Genomic DNA, 18,863 nt, shown 5'->3' with positions numbered 1-18,863 from the left:
TCTGTTAGTCTTAAAGGTGCCACAGGACCCTCTGTTGCTTTTTACAGATTCAGACTAACACGGATACCCCTCTGTTACTTTCCATTCTCCCAGGGGATCCTCCCATCAGTTCCCTGAGGGAGTCAAAGTCTGCTTTTCTGAAGTCCAGGGTCTGTATCAGGGGTAGGCAACCTATGGCACACGTGCCGAAGGCAGCACGCGAGCTGATTTTCAGTGTCACTCACACTGCCCGGGTCCTGGCCACCGGTCCGGGAGGCTCTGCATTTTAATTTCATTTTAAATGAAGCTTATTAAACATTTTTAAAACCTTATTTACTTTACATACAACAATAGTTTAGTTATATATTATAGACTTATAGAAAGAGACCTTCTAAAAACGTTAAAATGTATTACTGGCATGCAAAACCTTAAATCAGAGTGAATAAATGAAGAATTGTCACACCACTTCTGAAAGGTTGCTGACCCTTGGCCTGTATTCTGCCGCTCTCCTTTCTTCCTTGTGTCAGGATCCTGAACTCAACCATCTCATGGTCACTGCCTCCCAAATTCCCATCCACTTTTGTTTCCCCTACTAATTATTTCCAGTTTGTGAGCAGCAGGTCTAGAAGAGCTTTGCCCCTATTTGGTTCCTCCAGCACTTGCACCAGGAAATTGTCTCCTACACTTTCCAAAAACTTCCTGGATTGCCTGTACACTGCCGTATTGCTCTCCCAGCAGATATCAGGGTGATTAAAGTCTCCCATGAAAACCAGGGCCTGCGATCTAGTAACTTCTGCTACTTGCCGGAAGAAAGCCTCGTCCACCTCATCCCCCTGGTCTGGTGGTCTATAGCAGACTCCGACCACGACATCACCCTTGTTGCTCACACTTCTAAACTTAATCCAGAGACTCTCAGGTTTTTCTGCAGTTTCATACAGGAGCTTTGAGCAGTCATATTCATCTCTTACATACAATGCAACTCCCCCACCTTTTCTGCCCTGCCTGTCCTTCCTGAACAGTTTATATCCATCCATGACAGTACTCCAGTCATGTGAGTTATCTCACCAAGTCTCTGTTATTCCAATTACATCATAGTTCCTTGACTGTGCCAGGACTTTCAGTTCTCCCTGCTTGTTTCCCAGGCTTCTTGCATTTGTGTATAGGCACTTAAGATAACTCATTGATTGTCCCGCTTTCTCAATCTGAGACAGGAGTCCTCCCCTCTTGCACTCTCCTGCTCGTGCTTCCTCCCCGTATCCTATTTCCCAATTTACCTCAGGGCTTTGGTCTCCTTCCCCCAGTGAATCTAGTTTAAAACCCTCCTCACTAGGTTAGCCAGCCTGCTTGCGAAGATGCTCTTCCCTCTCTTTGTTAGGTGGAGCCCATCTCTGCCTAGCACTCCTCCTTCTTCGAGCACCATCCCATGGTCGAAGAATTCAAAGCCTTCTCTCCGACACCACCTGCGTAGCCATTCGTTGACTTCCATAATTCCACAATTCGACCCAGGCCTTTTCCCTGCACAGGGAGGATGGACGATACACCACTTGCGCCTCAAACTCCTTTATCCTTCTTCCCAGAGCCACGTAGTCTTCAGTGATCCGCTCAAAGTCATTCTTGGCAGTATCATTGCTGCCCATGTGGAGAAACAGGAAGGGGTAGCGATCCGAGGGCTTGATGAGTCTCCGCAGTCTCTCCATCACATCGTGAATCCTAGCTCCTGCCAAGCAGCAGACCTCTCGGTTTTCTCGGTCGGGGTGGCAGATAGATGACTCAGTCCCCCTGAAGAGGGAGTCCCCGACCACCACCACCCTCTTCCTTCTCTTGGGAGCGGTGGTTTTGGAACCCCCATCCCTAGGATAGTGCATCTCATGTCTTCCAATCGGTGGAGCCTCCTTCTGCTCCCTTCCCTCAGATGTATCATCCAGTCCACTCTCCGCATTAGTACCTGTGGAGAGAACATGAAAACAGTTGCTCACCTGTATCTCCACTGCTGGTACATGGATGCTCCTCTTTCTTCTTCTGGAGGTCACATGCTGCCAAATTTCTTCACCGTCCCTCTGTCCCCTCTGGGCAGCCTGCTCCGAATCTTCAGAACTTTGTGCCCGTAGAAGCATATCCTGACATCTGTCCAGGAAATCTTCATTTTCTCATATGCAACGCAGGGTTGATACTTGTTTCTCCAGACCTAGAACCTTCTCTTCCAATATGGAGACCAGCTTGCACTTTGTCGCTTCTGTCCGATGGAAGAAAGACAAATATGGCACAACTTGTGCAGGTTACAACAACTGAACGCTCACCTTCCATAATTGTTTCCTTCTAAGAGCTTCCTCAGCTCTTGCAGCAATTCACAGAAGCCCGCAAGATGCAAGCCTCAGTGGGCTCTCCTGAGGTGAACTCCCATGCAAACTCCCCCTGCTAGCCTCCGCTGTTCGCCACACAGCTGGTTCGCTGCTGACTGCCTTTTTATAACAGTCAGGCCCACATGGAACAAAGCACTCCCAATTCACACCGTTCAAACAAACAATCAAACACTCAAGCACATGGTCAAACTGACAAACTGTCCCCTGCAACAGACACTCAGATACTCACTCACACAGCCCCCCAATGCAGCACTTAGCGAACCTCCTCTCTGACAGATCCCGCTGTCAGCCTCTGCTGTTTGCCGCATTATTCACCAAGTTAATGAATACTTCAGTTCTTACCCAAATACATGTTTACAGCCATTTCTTATTAACTAAACTAAGATTTATTAAAAGAAGAAAGGAGAGTGAGAGTATTGGTTAAAAGATCATTATACATACAGACATGAATAGAGTCCTTAGGTCAGTTTCACTGTAGAGATGGTGCTTTAGAATTGTATAGTCCTTTTCAGAATCCTTTCATGAGGTTATAGTCCCATGTAAAAATGTTCGATATCAGGGCAGTCCAGATGGGACTGGAGATCTCCGTCTTATGACTCAAACTTCCTCTGAATAAAGCTCAACAAGATCTGAGAGAAAAGGATCAGGTCCCAAGAGTTTTTATACAGATTTTTGCAGCCTCTCATCAGCAGGCAGTCCTTGGGAGAACTATTGCTCACTAGGCTTTTGAAGTAACCTTCTATTTCCTAAACATCACCAGTAATTAACTACATGGATTAACATAAGGTAATTATCCATAAAGAAGTTCATAGACAGTTTACCACAAACTTTAAAGAGACATGCAATGACATTATTACACCCAAGTTTCATCTACATGTTATTATTCCCTTTTGATCTCTGAATTAACAGAATACAGCCCTAGACAGGAACTGTTTGGTTCCATTGTTAACCTCTAACAAGATAAAGGCAAACATAGACTAGTACAAGTATCAGAGGGGTAACGTGTTAGTCTGGATCTGTAAAGCGACAAAGAATCCTGTGGCACCTTAAAAACTAACAGAAGTATTGGAGCATAATTTCAACAGTTTCCACCCCACCATCAACCTCAGCCTGGACTAATCTACAAGGGATGTCCACTTCCTAAACACCACGATACAAATAAGTGACAGTCATGTTAACACCACCCCACCCCACCGACCACTATGCCTACCCTTCATGCGTTCAGCTTTCATCCCGGACACACCACATGATCCATCGTCTACAGCCAAGCGCTGAGCTATAACCGCATTTGCTCCAACCCATCAGACACAGACCAACACCTACAAGATCTTCACCAAGCATTCTCAAAACTACGATACCAGCATGAGGAAATAAAGAAACAAATCAACAGAGCCAGACGTGTACCCAGAAGCCTCCTGCTGCAAGACAAGCCCAAGAAAGAAACCAACAGAACTCCACTGGCCATCACCTAGAGTCCTCAGCTAAAACCTCTCCAACGCATCATCGGTGATCTACAACCCGTCCTGGACAACGATCCCTCGCTTTCACAGGCCTTGGGAGGCACGTCAGTCCTCGCCCACAAACAAACCGCCAACCTTAAGCATATTCTCACCAGCAACCACACACCGCACCATAGTAACTCTAACTCAGGAACCAATCCATGCAACAAACCTCGATGCCAACTCTCCCCACATATTTACACCAGCGACACCATGACAGGACCTAACAAGATCAGCCACAACATCACCGGTTAATTCACTTTTATGTCCACCAATGTAACATACACCATCATGTGCCAGCAATGCCCCTCTGCTATGTACATCGGCCAAGCTGGACAATCCTACGTAAAAGTATAAATGGACACAAGTCAGATATTAGGAATGGCAATATACAAAAACCTGCAGGAGAACACTTCAACCTCCCTGGACACACAATAGCAGATTTAAAGGAAATCCTGCAGCAAAAAAAATTCAGGACCAGACTCCAAAGAGAAACTGCTGAATTTCAGTTCATTTGCAAATTTGACATAATGAGCTCAGGATTAAACAAAGACGGTGAATGGCTAGGCAACTACAAAAGCAGTTTCTCCTCCCTTGGTGTTCACACCTCAACTGCTAGAAGATGGCCTCCCTGATTAAACTAACCTTGTTATCTCTAGGCTGATTCTTGCCTGCATATTTATACCTGCCTCTGGAAATTTCCACCACATGCATCTGACAAAGTGGGTATTCACCCACAAAAGCTTATGCTCCAATACTTCTATTAGTCTATAAGATGCCACAGGACTCTTTGTTGCTTTTTATAGACTACTACAGTTACCAACTTCTTCCAGGTTTTTAACATAAGTTTACATTTCAAAGCTCAAGCTTATCTAACATGGACACACTTTTTAAAAATATCTCTAAAGGTTGAACTGGGTCTCTTACATGCAAGTTGCTTACCCTTTCTCTCACAGTGTCACAGAAGTTTAGCTCCTGTGTGGATTCTCCCATGTTGAAGAAAGTCTGACCTCCGTATGAAACTTTTCCCACAGTCCAAGCACTTGTGGGGTTTCTCTCCTGTGTGGATTGCTTTATGTTTAATAAGGTGAGACCTCTGTATGAAACTTTTCCCACAGTCCAAGCACTTGTGGGGTCTCTCTCCTGTGTGGATTGCCTGATGTCTAATAAGGTCTGACCTCTGTATGAAACTTTTCCCACAGTCCAAGCACTTGTGGGGTCTCTCTCCTGTGTGGATTGCCTGATGTTTAACCAGGTTTGACCTCCGTATGAATTTTTTTCCACAGTTCGAACACTTATGTGATCGCTCTCCTGTGTGGATTGCTTGATGTTTAACAAGCTTTGAACTCTGTATGAAACTTTTCCCACAGTCCAAACACTTGTGGGGTCTCTCTCCTGTGTGGATTGCTTTATGATGAATAAGGTGTGACCTCTGTATGAAACTTTTCCCACACTCTAAGCACTTATGGGGTCTCTCTCCTGTATGGATTGCCTGATGTCTAATAAGGTCTGACCTCTGTATGAAACTTTTCCCACAGTCCAAGCACTTGTGGGGTCTCTCTCCTGTGTGGAATGTCTGATGTTGAAGAAGGCCTGACCTCGATATGAAATTTTTTCCACAGACAAAGCACTTGTGGGGTCTCTCTCCTGTGTGGATTGCCTGATGTTTAACACAGTCTGACTTCCGTGTGAAACTCTTCCCACAGTCCAAGCACTTGTGCGGTCTCTCTCCTGTGTGGATTGCCTGATGTTTAACAAGGTCTGACCTCCGTATGAATTTTTTTCCACAGTTCAAACACTTATGTGGTCTCTCTCCTGTGTGGATTGCTTGATGTTTAACAAGGTTTGAACTATGTATGAAACTTTTCCCACAGTCCAAGCACATGTGGGGTCTCTCTCCTGTGTGGATTGCTTTATGTTTAATAAGGTGAGACCTCTGTATGAAACTTTTCCCACAGTCCAAGCACTTGTGGGGTCTTTCTCCTGTGTGGATTGCCTGATGTCTAATAAGGTCTGACCTCTGAATGAAACTTTTCCCACAGTCCAAGCACTTGTGGGGTCTCTCTCCTGTGTGGATTGCCTGATGTTTAACCAGGTTTGATCTCCGTATGAATTTTTTTCCACAGTTCGAACACTTATGTGATCGCTCTCCTGTGTGGATTGCTTGATGTTTAACAAGCTTTGAACTCTGTATGAAACTTTTCCCACAGTCCAAACACTTGTGGGGTCTCTCTCCTGTGTGGATTGCTTTATGTTTAATAAGGTGTGACCTCTGTATGAAACTTTTCCCACACTCTAAGCACGTATGGGGTCTCTCTCCTGTATGGATTGCCTGATGTTGAAGAAGGCCTGACCTCGATATGAATTTTTTTCCACAGACAAAGCACTTGTGGGGTCTCTCTCCTGTGTGGATTGCCTGATGTTTAACACAGTCTGACCTCCGTGTGAAACTCTTCCCACAGTCCAAGCACTTGTGCGGTCTCTCTCCTGTGTGGATTGCTTGATGTTTAACAAGGTTTGAACTATGTATGAAACTTTTCCCACAGTCCAAGCACATGTGGGGTCTCTCTTCTGTGTGGATTGCTTTATGTTTAATAAGGTGAGACCTCTGTATGAAACTTTTCCCACAGTCCAAGCACTTGTGGGGTCTTTCTCCTGTGTGGATTGCCTGATGTCTAATAAGGTCTGACCTCTGAATGAAACTTTTCCCACAGTCCAAGCACTTGTGGGGTCTCTCTCCTGTGTGGATTGCCTGATGTTTAACCAGGTTTGACCTCCGTATGAATTTTTTTCCACAGTTCGAACACTTATGTGATCGCTCTCCTGTGTGGATTGCTTGATGTTTAACAAGCTTTGAACTCTGTATGAAACTTTTCCCACAATCCAAGCACTTGTGGGGTCTGTCTCCTGTGTGGAATGTCTGATGTTGAAGAAGGCCTGACCTCGATATGAAATTTTTTCCACAGACAAAGCACTTGTGGGGTCTCTCTCCTATGTGGATTGCCTGATGCTTAACACAGTCTGACCTCCGTATGAAACTTTTCCCACAGTCCAAGCACTTGTGGGGTCTCTCTCCTGTGTGGATTGCTTTATGTTTAATAAGGTGTGACCTCTGTATGAAACTTTTCCCACAGTCCAAGCACTTGTAGGGTCTCTCTCCTGTGTGGATTGCCTGATGTCTAATAAGGTCTGACCTCTGTATAAAACTTTTCCCACAGTCCAAGCACTTGTGGGGTCTCTTCCCTGTGTGGATTGCCTGATGTTTAGAAAGGGCTGATCTGTTCCTGAAACTTTTCCCACAGTCCAAGCACTTTTGGGATCTCTCTCCTGTCTGGATTCTCTGATGTGTAATTAATGCTGACTTCCAATTCAAACAGTTTCCACACTTGAGGCATTGAAAGGATTTCTCTCCCATGTGCCTTTTCTCATGGTTATTAAGATCTGAGCAGTTACTGAAGCTTTCCCCATCGACCAAGCATTGAAGGTGTTCCCCTGCAGTATGGATTGTCTGATATGTCACAAGCTGTGATCTGAGAATAAATCCTTTTCCACATTCGAGGCACTGATAGGGTTTCTCTTCCTTGGGATTTGTCTGCTGGGCTGTGGGATCCTTGTCTCCTCCCCCAAATATAATAGATTCATCCACTTTCTTCCCTGGGTGGTTTTTCAGTTGCCTCTCTGACTTGTGCCAATTTCCCCAGGCTTCTCCCTCTTCCAAGCACTGGGATATACTCCCTTCAGCTCTTCCCACAAAGGTCCCCTGTGGTTCCACTTGCCCAGGAACTTCCTCATGATGATTCCCATCCTTCTTCTCATCCACTTTCTCATCACCTGCTGGGAGATAGAGACAATCCAGACAGGAGTCATTGTGCTAGGGAGAAAGAGGAATAGCACCAAGGGAAAACCCAACACGCTAACACTGTGAAGACTGAGCAACTGGATTTTGCCTGCAGATCCCACCCAAACACTCCCAGGGATGGAAAGTTGGGAAGGAAACTCCTGCAGCTAACAGTACAGGTGGAAAGCCGTGAATGGTATCTGTTGACTACAGCCCTGGCAGAGGTGAGGAAGAACTAAGGGGTCTTACTCACAGCATATTTTTGGGATTCTCAACTTTATCCTTCATTCACCAGATGGTTTCTGTTTCAGTCCTCACCTGTGTGACTGCCTCTCGGGATCTGTCTTTCCTCACAGGCCTGGAGATCCGGCACCCACAGTTCTTCCCCTCGTTCCAGGTGGGAGATCAGTTCAGGTTTGGGAATGGGAAATCCTGTGCAGGGGGTGAAAAGAGGCATGGTCAGGGCACATAGAGGATTGGAAGATTGTCTGTCATAAAGGGCATTCTGTGAGTGGTACCTCTCACCATGGTCTGCTGGGGGAACATGGAATCTAACAGGACGGGAACATGATCACTGAGCCCTCTTTGGAGAAGCAGATGTCTGGGGAGGTGGGGGAATTGTTACGCCTTCACAAGGAGTTCCCAGGATCTATGTGCTGTTGGGCCTTGCTGACGCGCACACAGCTCTGGAGTTAGACCATTTCCTATTTCTAAATCTGCAGAATCCAGAGTCTTCCCCAAGGCTGGAGCTATTCCCAAGAAGGGAAATGAAGAGGGATTTTGTGCGTCAGTAAGACAATACAGACAGGACAACGAACGACTTCTGCCCCCCTGAATGCTGGAGGGGTGGGCATGGTTTCGCATGTCCATTAGGTTTTGACACGTGTGTCCCAATGAAAGTCTCTCTCATGTGGCAGCTGCACATTATGGAACCCATTCCCCTCCAATATAATTGACCAGGGAAGAACCTGACCAGAGTCAGAAATGAAGACCTCATGGCTTCTAATAACCAAGGGGATGGGAATCCCTTACCCAGCGAGGTCACCATCTCATAGTTCTCCTGCATGACGTCCCTGTAGAGGGCTCTCTGACTGGGGTCCAGCAGAGCCCCCTGACCCTGGGTGAAATAGACAGCCACCTCCTCGAAGGTCACCAGCACCTGAAACAAGAAGAGACCCCCACTCAGCCCCTGCTGCCCCAGCCACAATCCCGCTAGTCACACTAGGAGAAGAAAAAAAATAAACTTCTTGGAAGCTCTTGGAGGACCAGAGTAGCAGAATCCTACCCCCACCCCCACCCTGCTCAGAGCAGCCAGGAGGCTTCATGAGGTGGGGAGAAGGTGAGAGCTCCTTGTCCTCCCCAGCAGATGGAGGGGGGTTAGGCCTTCTCACTTCCGAATTGCCACACACTTGCCAGCCACAGGCTGATATGGGAAGCAAAGCTGTGAGCCAGGAAAAGGAATCCCAACAGCTTCCCTTCATATTTCAGAGCAGCCTCTGGCCAGTGGGTTGAGGCTCCAGCACTGGGAGTCTGGAAAATGTTCCCAGCACTATCCAGGAGGGTTATGACCTCTTTGACAAATGGTGGTATGCCCTCTCCTACTCAGAAAATCAGCAGGTTTATCACACCCTGTCTCCTCCCTGCCTCTCCCTCCTGCCGTCCAGCAGCTCCCTGAAAATCCCCTACCTGAGCTGACTCCATCACAGCCATTTCCCTTCCCTGTCCCCTGGAAGACGGGACAATCTCGAGTGAAATCTGGATATGATTCCTCAGCCTGTTGGGGCGATTGGGAAGGTTTCAGAAGAGGCTTGAGTGCATGTCACGGCCCGATTCCCCGCAGGCTCTTTCCTTGCAGACAGACGCTCTGGACTCTGCCACGCTGGAAAGAAACCCAGTTAGTTCATTACCACCCAGGCCAGGGCCCTCCCAGCGTAACTAAACCCCACGGGGCACTTTTAAACTCTCCCGTAAAAGAGTCTCTGAGCCCAACGCCGGAAAAAGAGCAGAACCAAAGAAGGCACCTTGGGGGATTCCCCCTGACATTATCGTGTCACCCCTCTAACTCTCCCCTTCCCCCCCAAGTAGTGCGGTGTTCAGTCGAGTCAGGAACTGGCTTTTCCTCTCTCAGCTCCTCCCCTTGTTCCCAGGGGGATGCAGGGAATGGATCCGAGCAGGTCTGGGATCTGGGAACCTCCCTCCCCATTTGTTGTTCCTGGTTTCCCCTTCCAGTCTCTCCTCTCTCCCTTTTCATCTTTTTCCCTTAGGAGAACCAGTGACTGCACCATTGTCCTGGGCCTTTCCTTTCATTAGGCAGCTCAGTCACTGCCACTGCTAACAGGGGTTTGAACCTGGCTGTGTCCATCGGGGCAGCAGCTCTGGGACTCGCAGACACAGGGAGCCCCCTCCCCATGTAGGCCAAACTCACCAGCCAGTCCCTGAAAGGGGTCCTTTGTGCAGAGTCATTTTCCTGTCCAGTCCCAGCCCTTTACGCCCAGGTCTCTCAATCACCTGCAGGCTGCGGCTCAGGGGATGCTGTGAGCAGAACCCGGGGCTGCCCCAGGGGCTGGTTCCAGCCACCGCAGCAAGTCCCCACCTGGGCTGGGCACAGAGGGGATTTAACAAAGGTCTCTCCTCTGCTGGGTAAGAAGCAGCATCTAGGTTTGGGCTCCCTGGTCAAAATACAGGAGGCAGCAGCTTCAGACCCAGGCAACTCCAGAGCTCTAATATCCTGAGCAGAGAGAGACACACACCCGCCACCTCCTCTCCCTTAGCAATCACTGCTCTACAGCCAAAATGCTTCTCAAATAAATGAAGTCAAACTTTACTACTTCTGGGTCACTGAGTATGAAAATGATGCTTAAAATTGTTGATTGGCTCTAGTTTTCAAGATATGCTATTGGATATATATGACCCTTGACTTGGGAATGGCGGAGGATAAGTGAGTTATAAAGGGAAGGGATCTCAATTTAAACCAGAAATGACTAAAATACATCTTTGACTGGATCAATGAATAAATCTATGACTGGGTTTGGACAGTACTTGCTTTTTAGGCAAAACAATGAATGATGCAATCTGAAGCTGGTATTGCGTCATACATGATATGAATTGCATCATGTTATTCCCAGAAGTCATGGATGATGCAATCATAACGAAGCTTACATCACTCTGCTGAACAAATTGCCCTATATCAGCTCTAGAAATCATACAGTGTTGTGCTCTCTTATTTGTCAGTGTTTGATTTTGCAAAGGGACACAGTTCTGTTTAGCCAAAGTGAGCAGAGATGCCTCGTACTTGTGTGAACAGTGCAGATAACTTCTGCTATGTTTGTGGTGAAGTGACTTTTGCATCACAAAAGCGCAGTATAACCACTGTGGTTAAGAAAGCCTATCACCTTTATTTTGGCTGCAAAATTGGAGATCAGGACAAGAGGTGGGCCCCACACATATGCTGCAACACTTGTGGAACAAATCTTCGCCAGTGGTTGAACAGGAAAAGGAAATCTATGCCTTTTGCAGTGCCAATGATTTGGAGAGAGCCAACAGATCATACCAGAAATTGTTACTACTGCATGGTGCCTCCAGTTGGGAAAGGTGTGTCAAAGAAGAAAAAGTGGACTGTGCATTATCCAAACATTCCATCAGCTATACGCCCAGTACCCCACGGAGAAGGACTGCCGGTTCCTGATGCACCAGAATCATTCTCACTTGAGTCAGACGAGGAAGAGGAAGAAGATGAAACTTCTGGTCCTGAACCATCAATGTCACAGGACCTACATTTTCTCCCATCCTCCTCCTCTGAACCACACCTCATAACACAAGGTGAACTGAATGACCTTGTCAAGGATTTGGAACTACCCAAGAGTAAGGCAGAGCTGTTGGGCTCCAGACTACAGCAGTGGAATCTCCTGGCAGGTGATGTTAGGGTTTCCATCTTCCGTGACAGTCAAAAGGATCTTGTCCCATTCTTCTTCATGGAAGGTGATCTTGTAGCCTCCAACAACATCGATGGTGTGATGGCAGCCCTCAACATTGTTCACGATCCAGATGAATGGAGACTGTTCATTGATTCATCGAAGACGAGTCTTAAAGCTGTTTTACTGCATAATGGCAATGTTTTGCCATCAATTCCAGTTGGTCATGCAGTCCATATGAAGGAAACTTATAACAACATGAAACAACTTTTGAGGTGCATAAACTATGACCAACATCAGTGGCAGCTTTGTGGCGATTTTTGAAGGTTGTTGCTCTCTTGCTTGGTCTGCAGACTGGATACACAAAGTACTGCTGTTTTCTCTGCGAATGGGATAGTCGTGCAAGAGATTCCCACTACATCAAGAAAGATTGGCCACACCCACAGTCATTGGAGCCTGGGAGGAAAAGTGTTCAGCATCCACCACTTGTTGAATCAAGGAAGATTTTGTTACCACCCTTACACATCAAGCTGGGTCTGATGAAGAATGTTGTCAAGGCCATTGACAAAACACAAGCAGCTTTCAAATACCTCTGTGGAAAATTTCCAAGGTTAAGTGAAGCTAAGATAAAGGAAGGCGTCTTTGTTGGTCCTCAGATTCGTGAACTTCTTCCAGATGATGCATTTGACCATGCACTGCGTGGCAAGGAAAAGACAGCATGGAAAGCCTTCCAGTTAGTGGCAATACATTTTCTCGGAAACAACAAGGCAGACAACTACAGGTTGTTGGTGGGAAAACCTCCTCAAGGCATACAAAAGCCTTGGTTGCAACAGGTCACTAAAGATACACTTTTTGCACTCTCATCTAGATTTTTTTCCACCGAACTGCGGAGCAGTGAGCGACAAGGACGGCGAGTGATTTCACCAGGACATTGCAACAATGGAGAAACGCTATGAGGGCAAATGGAGCCCATCAATGCTTGCGGACTATTGCTGGACAGTGACGAGAGATGCTCCATTTAATGAATACAAGAGACAAACCAAGAAGCGCTGAGTAGACACTGAATAGGACTAAACTATGTACAGAATAGTTTTTTGCCTTTTGTTTCATAATAAATTGTATTTATATAACCCTTTTGCTGATTTTTAAAGTGTTACATAAACAGGACAGGTGAAATATTATCATGTAAAGCAACCATAAACACATGAAAAGACCTAGGTTTACAATTTATGATTAAAACTCTACTATCTACACAATATACATAGACATAAAATGTAAAAACTGAAATATCTTAGAAACAGTAGCCAATAAGTTGTTTTAATTGTCATATTTGAATTCAGCACATCAAAATACATAATAAATAGCACATTTTATCTCTGAAGCAGACGACTTCTCAAAAATTGTAGACCACTGTAACCAGCGCTCTCTGGTGGCAACACCCGATTAATGAGCTGCCTGGACTCTGCCCCCAGGGACAGGCAGTGTTATCTAACCAGGGCACAGTATCTAGCCTGTCTGACTCATCAAGGACCCCACCCCCCCAGCCTCTGCTTGAACCAAGTCAGAAGAAAGACTTGCAAGAAAGCAATGACAAGGACATGGGAGACACACCTAAACCCCTCCAGACAAGGGTGACAGGATCAAAGCAACTCCCCTAGCCTCATTTGCAAATAAGATGGGACAGGGTGGCACCTCTCCTAGCATACAGACTGGAGAACAGAGATTCCAAGTTAAGAACTGCACTGAACTCTGGGACCAGAAAAACAGGGAAGCAATGCATCACGGGGGAATCTCTGCTCCAGATGTTAATGAATCCAAGCCTGCAAATTCTCAATTACTGAGAGACAATTTACACTCATTGATATATTTGCTTTTGACAAACAACTCTCTGTATAACTTTTCATGAATGATGTACCCAAGTATTCGGACTCTAATATCTAAACTGTATTGTTAAATTTATTCCCCTAAATTTGAATTATTGCTAATTATGTATTTCATTATCTTTTACTTTTAAAATGAACTTTGTATTTGTGGATAATCTAAGCACTATACCCAGATATACACACACTCTTTTCTTAACCTGTGTGTTATGTAATTTTTTTTAACATTAGCTTTAAAAGATCCTTTATTGGTATCCCAAATACTGACGCTGCCTAATTGCATTGTGAGCTCCCTGGAAGGAACACCACCCATAACCAGGAATGGTCAGTTCCTATTGTCTAGCTTGAACAAAACAACTTTGGCATACGCCCTTGAGCCATCAGTTTACACATAAACAAATCTAGTGTTCTCCCTTGGACCATTGTTGTTTCCCTACAAAACCCCCTACCCACGCTCAAGTAAGTGTTCTGATACCTGGATCCAAAATCTGCATCAGTTCCATTGCGACTTCATCCTCTCCTGACTGATCATGCTGGGGGCTCTGCCTGTCTCCAGCACTCCAGACCCTCAGCTACCACCATCACCTGGGAGCCCCGATCGATGCAAGCATCATGGAGTGGTGAGAACCCATCTCTCTCTCTCTCTCTCTCTCTCTCTCTCTCTCGGTATAGCGTTCTGACCCTGACTTGTGTGATCAGTTATAATTTTGTAAATCTGACTTTTATAAACAAATGTAAGTTAGATTTATTATTATAACTGTTTTGTTTGGCTCCCCTATGGTTATTACCTGGAAATAAATAACTTTCATGGTTAAGCTGGTTGCTTCTCTCCCCCTCTCCCTCCCCCCCCCCCACTGCCCGTGGGTGTTTGTGGCTACCCCAGTTGCACTGCAGCAACGCTCCTCCTCGTACCTAAACTAAAGATCCCTGCAGCGCCCAAAAATCCTGTGGGGTTTGCTCTTCAAGTGGGTTACTACCAGAACGACTGTAACGTGAAAGTGGAGACAGGAATGTGCTGAATCTGGGGCACATGAGGGCGCGAGCTTGGAGGTGCTGCTCGACCCAGCCTGCTGAGTCCAGGGATATATAAGGGGTCAGCTTGGGAGTGCTGATTAACCCGGTCCTGTGTGTGTGTGTGTGTGTGCGTGTGCGCATGCTCGCATCTGATTCTGGAGCTGGAGGAACCCAGCCCTAGGGAACCTAGGTCCTGCAGGATAGTTCCATTGGGAGGGGAATTGCAGCAGGGAGAAGTAGAGCGCTGTATCAGAACAAAAGTGACACAAACAGTACATTGATAGAATTACAGAATTGCCCTCGCACCCTCAGAAAAGTAACCCTAATAAATGAGTGTAGACCAAAGTAACGGGCAAAGCTGGTAACCGCAGGCAGAGGCTGATCTCATTGCCCATCCACACTCACCCCCTGCCATACCCAGCAGTGACTCTGGTCTGTCACCAGTGTGGCTGAGATCTGAATCCTGCACGTAAATCAGACCAGGGCCCTGGGCAGCCCGAGTGCCTGTGGATATTTGCCTTGTAGCTTCTGATCCCTGAGGAGTTAGTCCCCTGCTCATCCCCAATGCTCATTTCACCAGTTCCAGGAAACATGTTCAGCACCTCATGCTCTCCTACCCCATGGGGCAGAGGGGCTACCATTGCTTGTATCTCTTACCATCCCTGTGACCAGTTACTGCATCGAGTGCAATTCCCTTCCTGATGCCGTGAATGAGGGATTCCACTGATTGCTCCTGTAAGGATAAGGCCTTTTCCTGTAGCCATATTGTGAGGCCTACGGCCTTTGTCTGCAGCCATATTAGGAGAGCAGGAGCCATGAGCTAAGAAGCAGGAAGTCATATCCTCACATTCCATCTAAATTACATTAAAACAATGTAGTATCAGGCTGTTAAAAAGGAGACCCTGTCCTAATAGCCCCCACTATCACCAGATAAAGAAACAGATCTTAAAATGGTTAAAGAAATCTTAGTTTGGTAGCATTCCAAACCACTTATGTATAGTTGTGGTTGGGAAATCCTCATTTCTTTATTGTTTTGTCTCTATGGTCCCCACTTCCCTCTTGTTTCTCTGTATGATCTCTGTCTGGTTCTTTGATTGTTTCTGTCTGTTACATAATTGATTTTGGAAGGTGTAAATTAATTAAGGGGGTGGGGTATGATTCAATGGAGAATTTTGTTACAATGTTAGGATTGGTGAGTAAAATTTTAGTAAAATGATTGGTTAAGGTACAGCTAAGCAGGACTCAAATGTCATCGAGTCGATGGGACAATGAAAGGAGACATCCAGATCCGAGGGAGGGGCGTTCCTATGGAGACCCACAATTGTCCAAAGTCCCCAGTATCAACAGGGATTTTGGGGTGAGGGGGTCCTGCTCCTAGAGAGGCTGCCCAGAACATCACGAGATACATTTCACAGTGACAGTGACTCTGTGTGTGATTCGCTCTGGTAAAGGGTTGCATCAGGCACCAGTTTGGCAGAGATGGTCTCTTGTCTACACACCAGGCTTTTTGGCTACTAGCCCTGAGCCTGGTCTACAAGGTCTGCTCCCCTAACTCGGATCCCATAGGGTCACTTGTCAGTGCTTTGCTACCAAGTTCCCTCTGGTGATTTGTGGAGCCAAATTAACCTGTCACTGGTCTCTAGACAAAACCCCTTTATGTCTGCTCCAGCCAGGGCTCTGCTCATGGGGTTGTCCCTGCGAGGCCACTGGGGTTATTTGTCAAGCCCTGTTAACATATCCCTGGGCTGCAGGCAAAACCTCCCACATCCACCCAACTCCCAGGGCTCCTTGCTAGCGTTACAGCACAAATGGCAGCCAGCACAATTTCCTAGTGGTAGCCGTTACCGAGATCTAGGTCCAGATGCCCTTTAGAAGGCAGCAGGGCGCATGCTCAGAGGCAGAAACTAAGGTACTTTTACTCTGGAAATATAGCTGCTGCTGAGTGAGCTTTGGAATCCAAGGGGTTCGTCAGGAGATTTGTATGTATCAGCGGACCCTAAACTGGGATTTAGGCTCCTAATCCCAGATTTATGTGTTTAGCCTGGGGTTTGGGTGCCTATGTGCCATTGTGAATCTAGCCCTGTCTCTAATGTGGCCACATGTAGCAGAAGCACCTGGGTTCATTGGATGTGAAGAACGTCAGGGTCTCCTTCCTTTCAAAACACTTCTCAGCATTATCAGCAAACCCTTCCCACACAGCCGCCACGAGCATGCTCTTGTGCCGAGCTGCCCACAGATATCCCAGGATGTGACGAAGGGGGATGTTCTTAATGTTTTCTCGGAATACTGTATGTGTGCCTCAGTTTCCCCAATGTGTTACTCAAGCATGGAGGTGGTGGGATACAAGTGTGTGATCATTGCGGAGACCCCTAGAAGGCAGGGGTGACTGCAGATTGGCTGCCTGAGCACAGAGAATGGCTGAACACTCTGTATCCTGGTTAGTGGTGGCCAGAGCCATCCTCTGCAAGGAGCCAGGCAAAGGTGTTGGAGAACAAAGAGAGAGGGGGAAGCTAGATGACCTGTTTGCCCAGGAAAGAGACAAAAAACAGAGGACGGCAACTGGGTGTGACTGAGGCTGGGCGGCTGGAAGCAGGTCAGTCTCCTGGTTTGGAACTCACTACTTCACTCCTTCTCTTTGGACTTAGGAAAGCTACTGTGGGTTACACCTGGACTACACAAAACTTTAAAACTCTTCAGGAAGAGATCAAAGGCTTGATAATTAATAGTATTTGGGGGAAGGTCTCCTGAACTTGTCTGTGGTTGCCCTGACTGCCACTGTCAAAATTAAGGCCACCTAACTTCTGAATGAGAGCGTCCACACAGGGGTTTAAAGCGCTTGAACTAAGGGCTTGTCTACACTACCGGCTGGATCGACAGCCAGCGATCGATCCAGTGAGGATCGATTTATCGTGTCTAGTATAGACGCAATAAATCAATTCCAGTACTCCATCTCAATGAGATGCGCAAGGGGAATCGACGGCAGAGCATCTCCCGTCAACACACCACAGTGAAGACACCACAGTAAGTAGATCTAAGTACATCGACTACAGCTACGTTATTCACGTTGCAGAAGTTGCGTAACTTAGATCGATCCCCCGTAGTGTAGACCATCTATTAGGTGCATTAACTTCACACCTTTAGGGTCAGACCATGCAGACAAGCCCTCAATGAGTAAAGGGAAGTAAATAGGAGAAATTGGTGTGTGTGTTTGGGGGGGGGGCAGTGGAATCCCCCACTAGTTCCTTTAGTTTCAAATGCTTCAACTTGTTTTCCATGAGGCCCACAGACATTCAAATGCAACATTCAAGTGCAGACATTCAAATGCAACACCTGGCAAAGGAGCAGTAGTAACAGGCACACAATCAGTATCAGAGTTTTCAGCCCATGAACAGTAATGGGTCATTTAACATCCGAGTCAGCAGTATAGTCTGTGTCTAAGACAATGGGTGTTTATACCAGGGGGTAACTAATGTGCATTAGCTATCCCAGTGTGAAAACATAAAAAAGGCAAAGCACTTTAGTTTCACCAAAAGGTAAACTAGGTGTGGTCAGCACTGCATCCTCCTGCCTGACCAATGCAAAGGAGAAACAGAACAGTTCATTTTAAAAAATGACTTTGGCCGCACAAATCAGTACATTTGTCATAATGAAGAACATCCCTGAAATGTATCACAACAAAAAACGTAGCACCCATAAAAGGCTGTGAACTTTAAATAGACCATTAGAAGTATAAACAATGCAGTAGAAAAATCAACATTGATGTATGCAATAAATGAAGTCCCAGAAGAGTAAGATGTGCACTTCTATGTGTGCAGGATGGGGGGTTACTCACACAAATAAGGTTTTAAAATCAATTTTCAGTTACAAGTGGTGGTGGGGATATCACATGTTCCCGGAAGTGCAAAATGGCATTGAATGTTACAGGATTGTACAGCCATTGTAGATATATGGATCCTTTGGAAGGGGTAGCTGTAAAAGCACGAAGTTAGTACGCCCCAAAGGTCCAGACACAACAAGGTAATAAAAGAAAAACAAAATTTATTTATGTATTTAAATCAGTCAGCACTGAACTCAAATTACAATAGTGCAATAGAAACAGGAACTGTTGTTACCCTGAGATGTGATTGTCAAGCTACTAGCAAGTGTTAATATTTCCCATGATTATTTGCTATTAAAAATATGAATTCCATGGCACAATGACGTCCCTCTGCACAATGTTAATAAAGTTTAGGATGAAGAGCTCTGAGTAATATAAATAATATTTTTAAAGGAACTAATTTAAAGGCGTGAAACTGCACAGACTGGATTCCAAGAGGAGTCAAACGCAGGGGACCAGGCACCCTGGCTAAGACACATTTATGAAGCGCTGGGCACAGACATAG

General features: G+C 46.2%; 1 protein-coding gene across 10 annotated transcripts in view; it reads right to left on the bottom strand.

Moving 5' to 3' along the window:
- Positions 1 to 295: 295 nt before the first annotated feature.
- The window catches only part of LOC101953026 (zinc finger protein 850-like), a 40,777-nt gene continuing 22,209 nt past the window's right edge, over positions 296 to 18,863 (bottom strand). For 3 of the 10 annotated variants that reach the window (XM_065564777.1, XM_065564773.1, XM_065564776.1), the window contains exons 2-5: positions 9,363 to 9,555; positions 8,709 to 8,835; positions 7,995 to 8,108; positions 2,703 to 7,672 (exon numbers count right to left, since the gene is read on the bottom strand). In XM_065564777.1, the coding sequence (XP_065420849.1) occupies positions 4,797 to 7,672; positions 7,995 to 8,108; positions 8,709 to 8,835; positions 9,363 to 9,386 (3,141 nt within the window). In that variant the 5' untranslated portion in view covers positions 9,387 to 9,555 and the 3' untranslated portion in view covers positions 2,703 to 4,796. Of the gene's footprint in view, positions 2,213 to 2,702; positions 7,673 to 7,968; positions 8,109 to 8,708; positions 8,836 to 9,362; positions 18,861 to 18,863 lie in introns of those variants that run through there. The other 7 variants (XR_010592066.1, XM_065564775.1, XM_065564778.1 and 4 more) reach the window with 7 other exon arrangements.

The sequence above is a fragment of the Chrysemys picta genome, chromosome 12 (genome assembly GCF_011386835.1).
Source record: "Chrysemys picta bellii isolate R12L10 chromosome 12, ASM1138683v2, whole genome shotgun sequence".
NCBI lineage: Eukaryota > Metazoa > Chordata > Testudines > Emydidae > Chrysemys > Chrysemys picta.
This window is presented reverse-complemented; position numbering and strand designations above follow the sequence as displayed.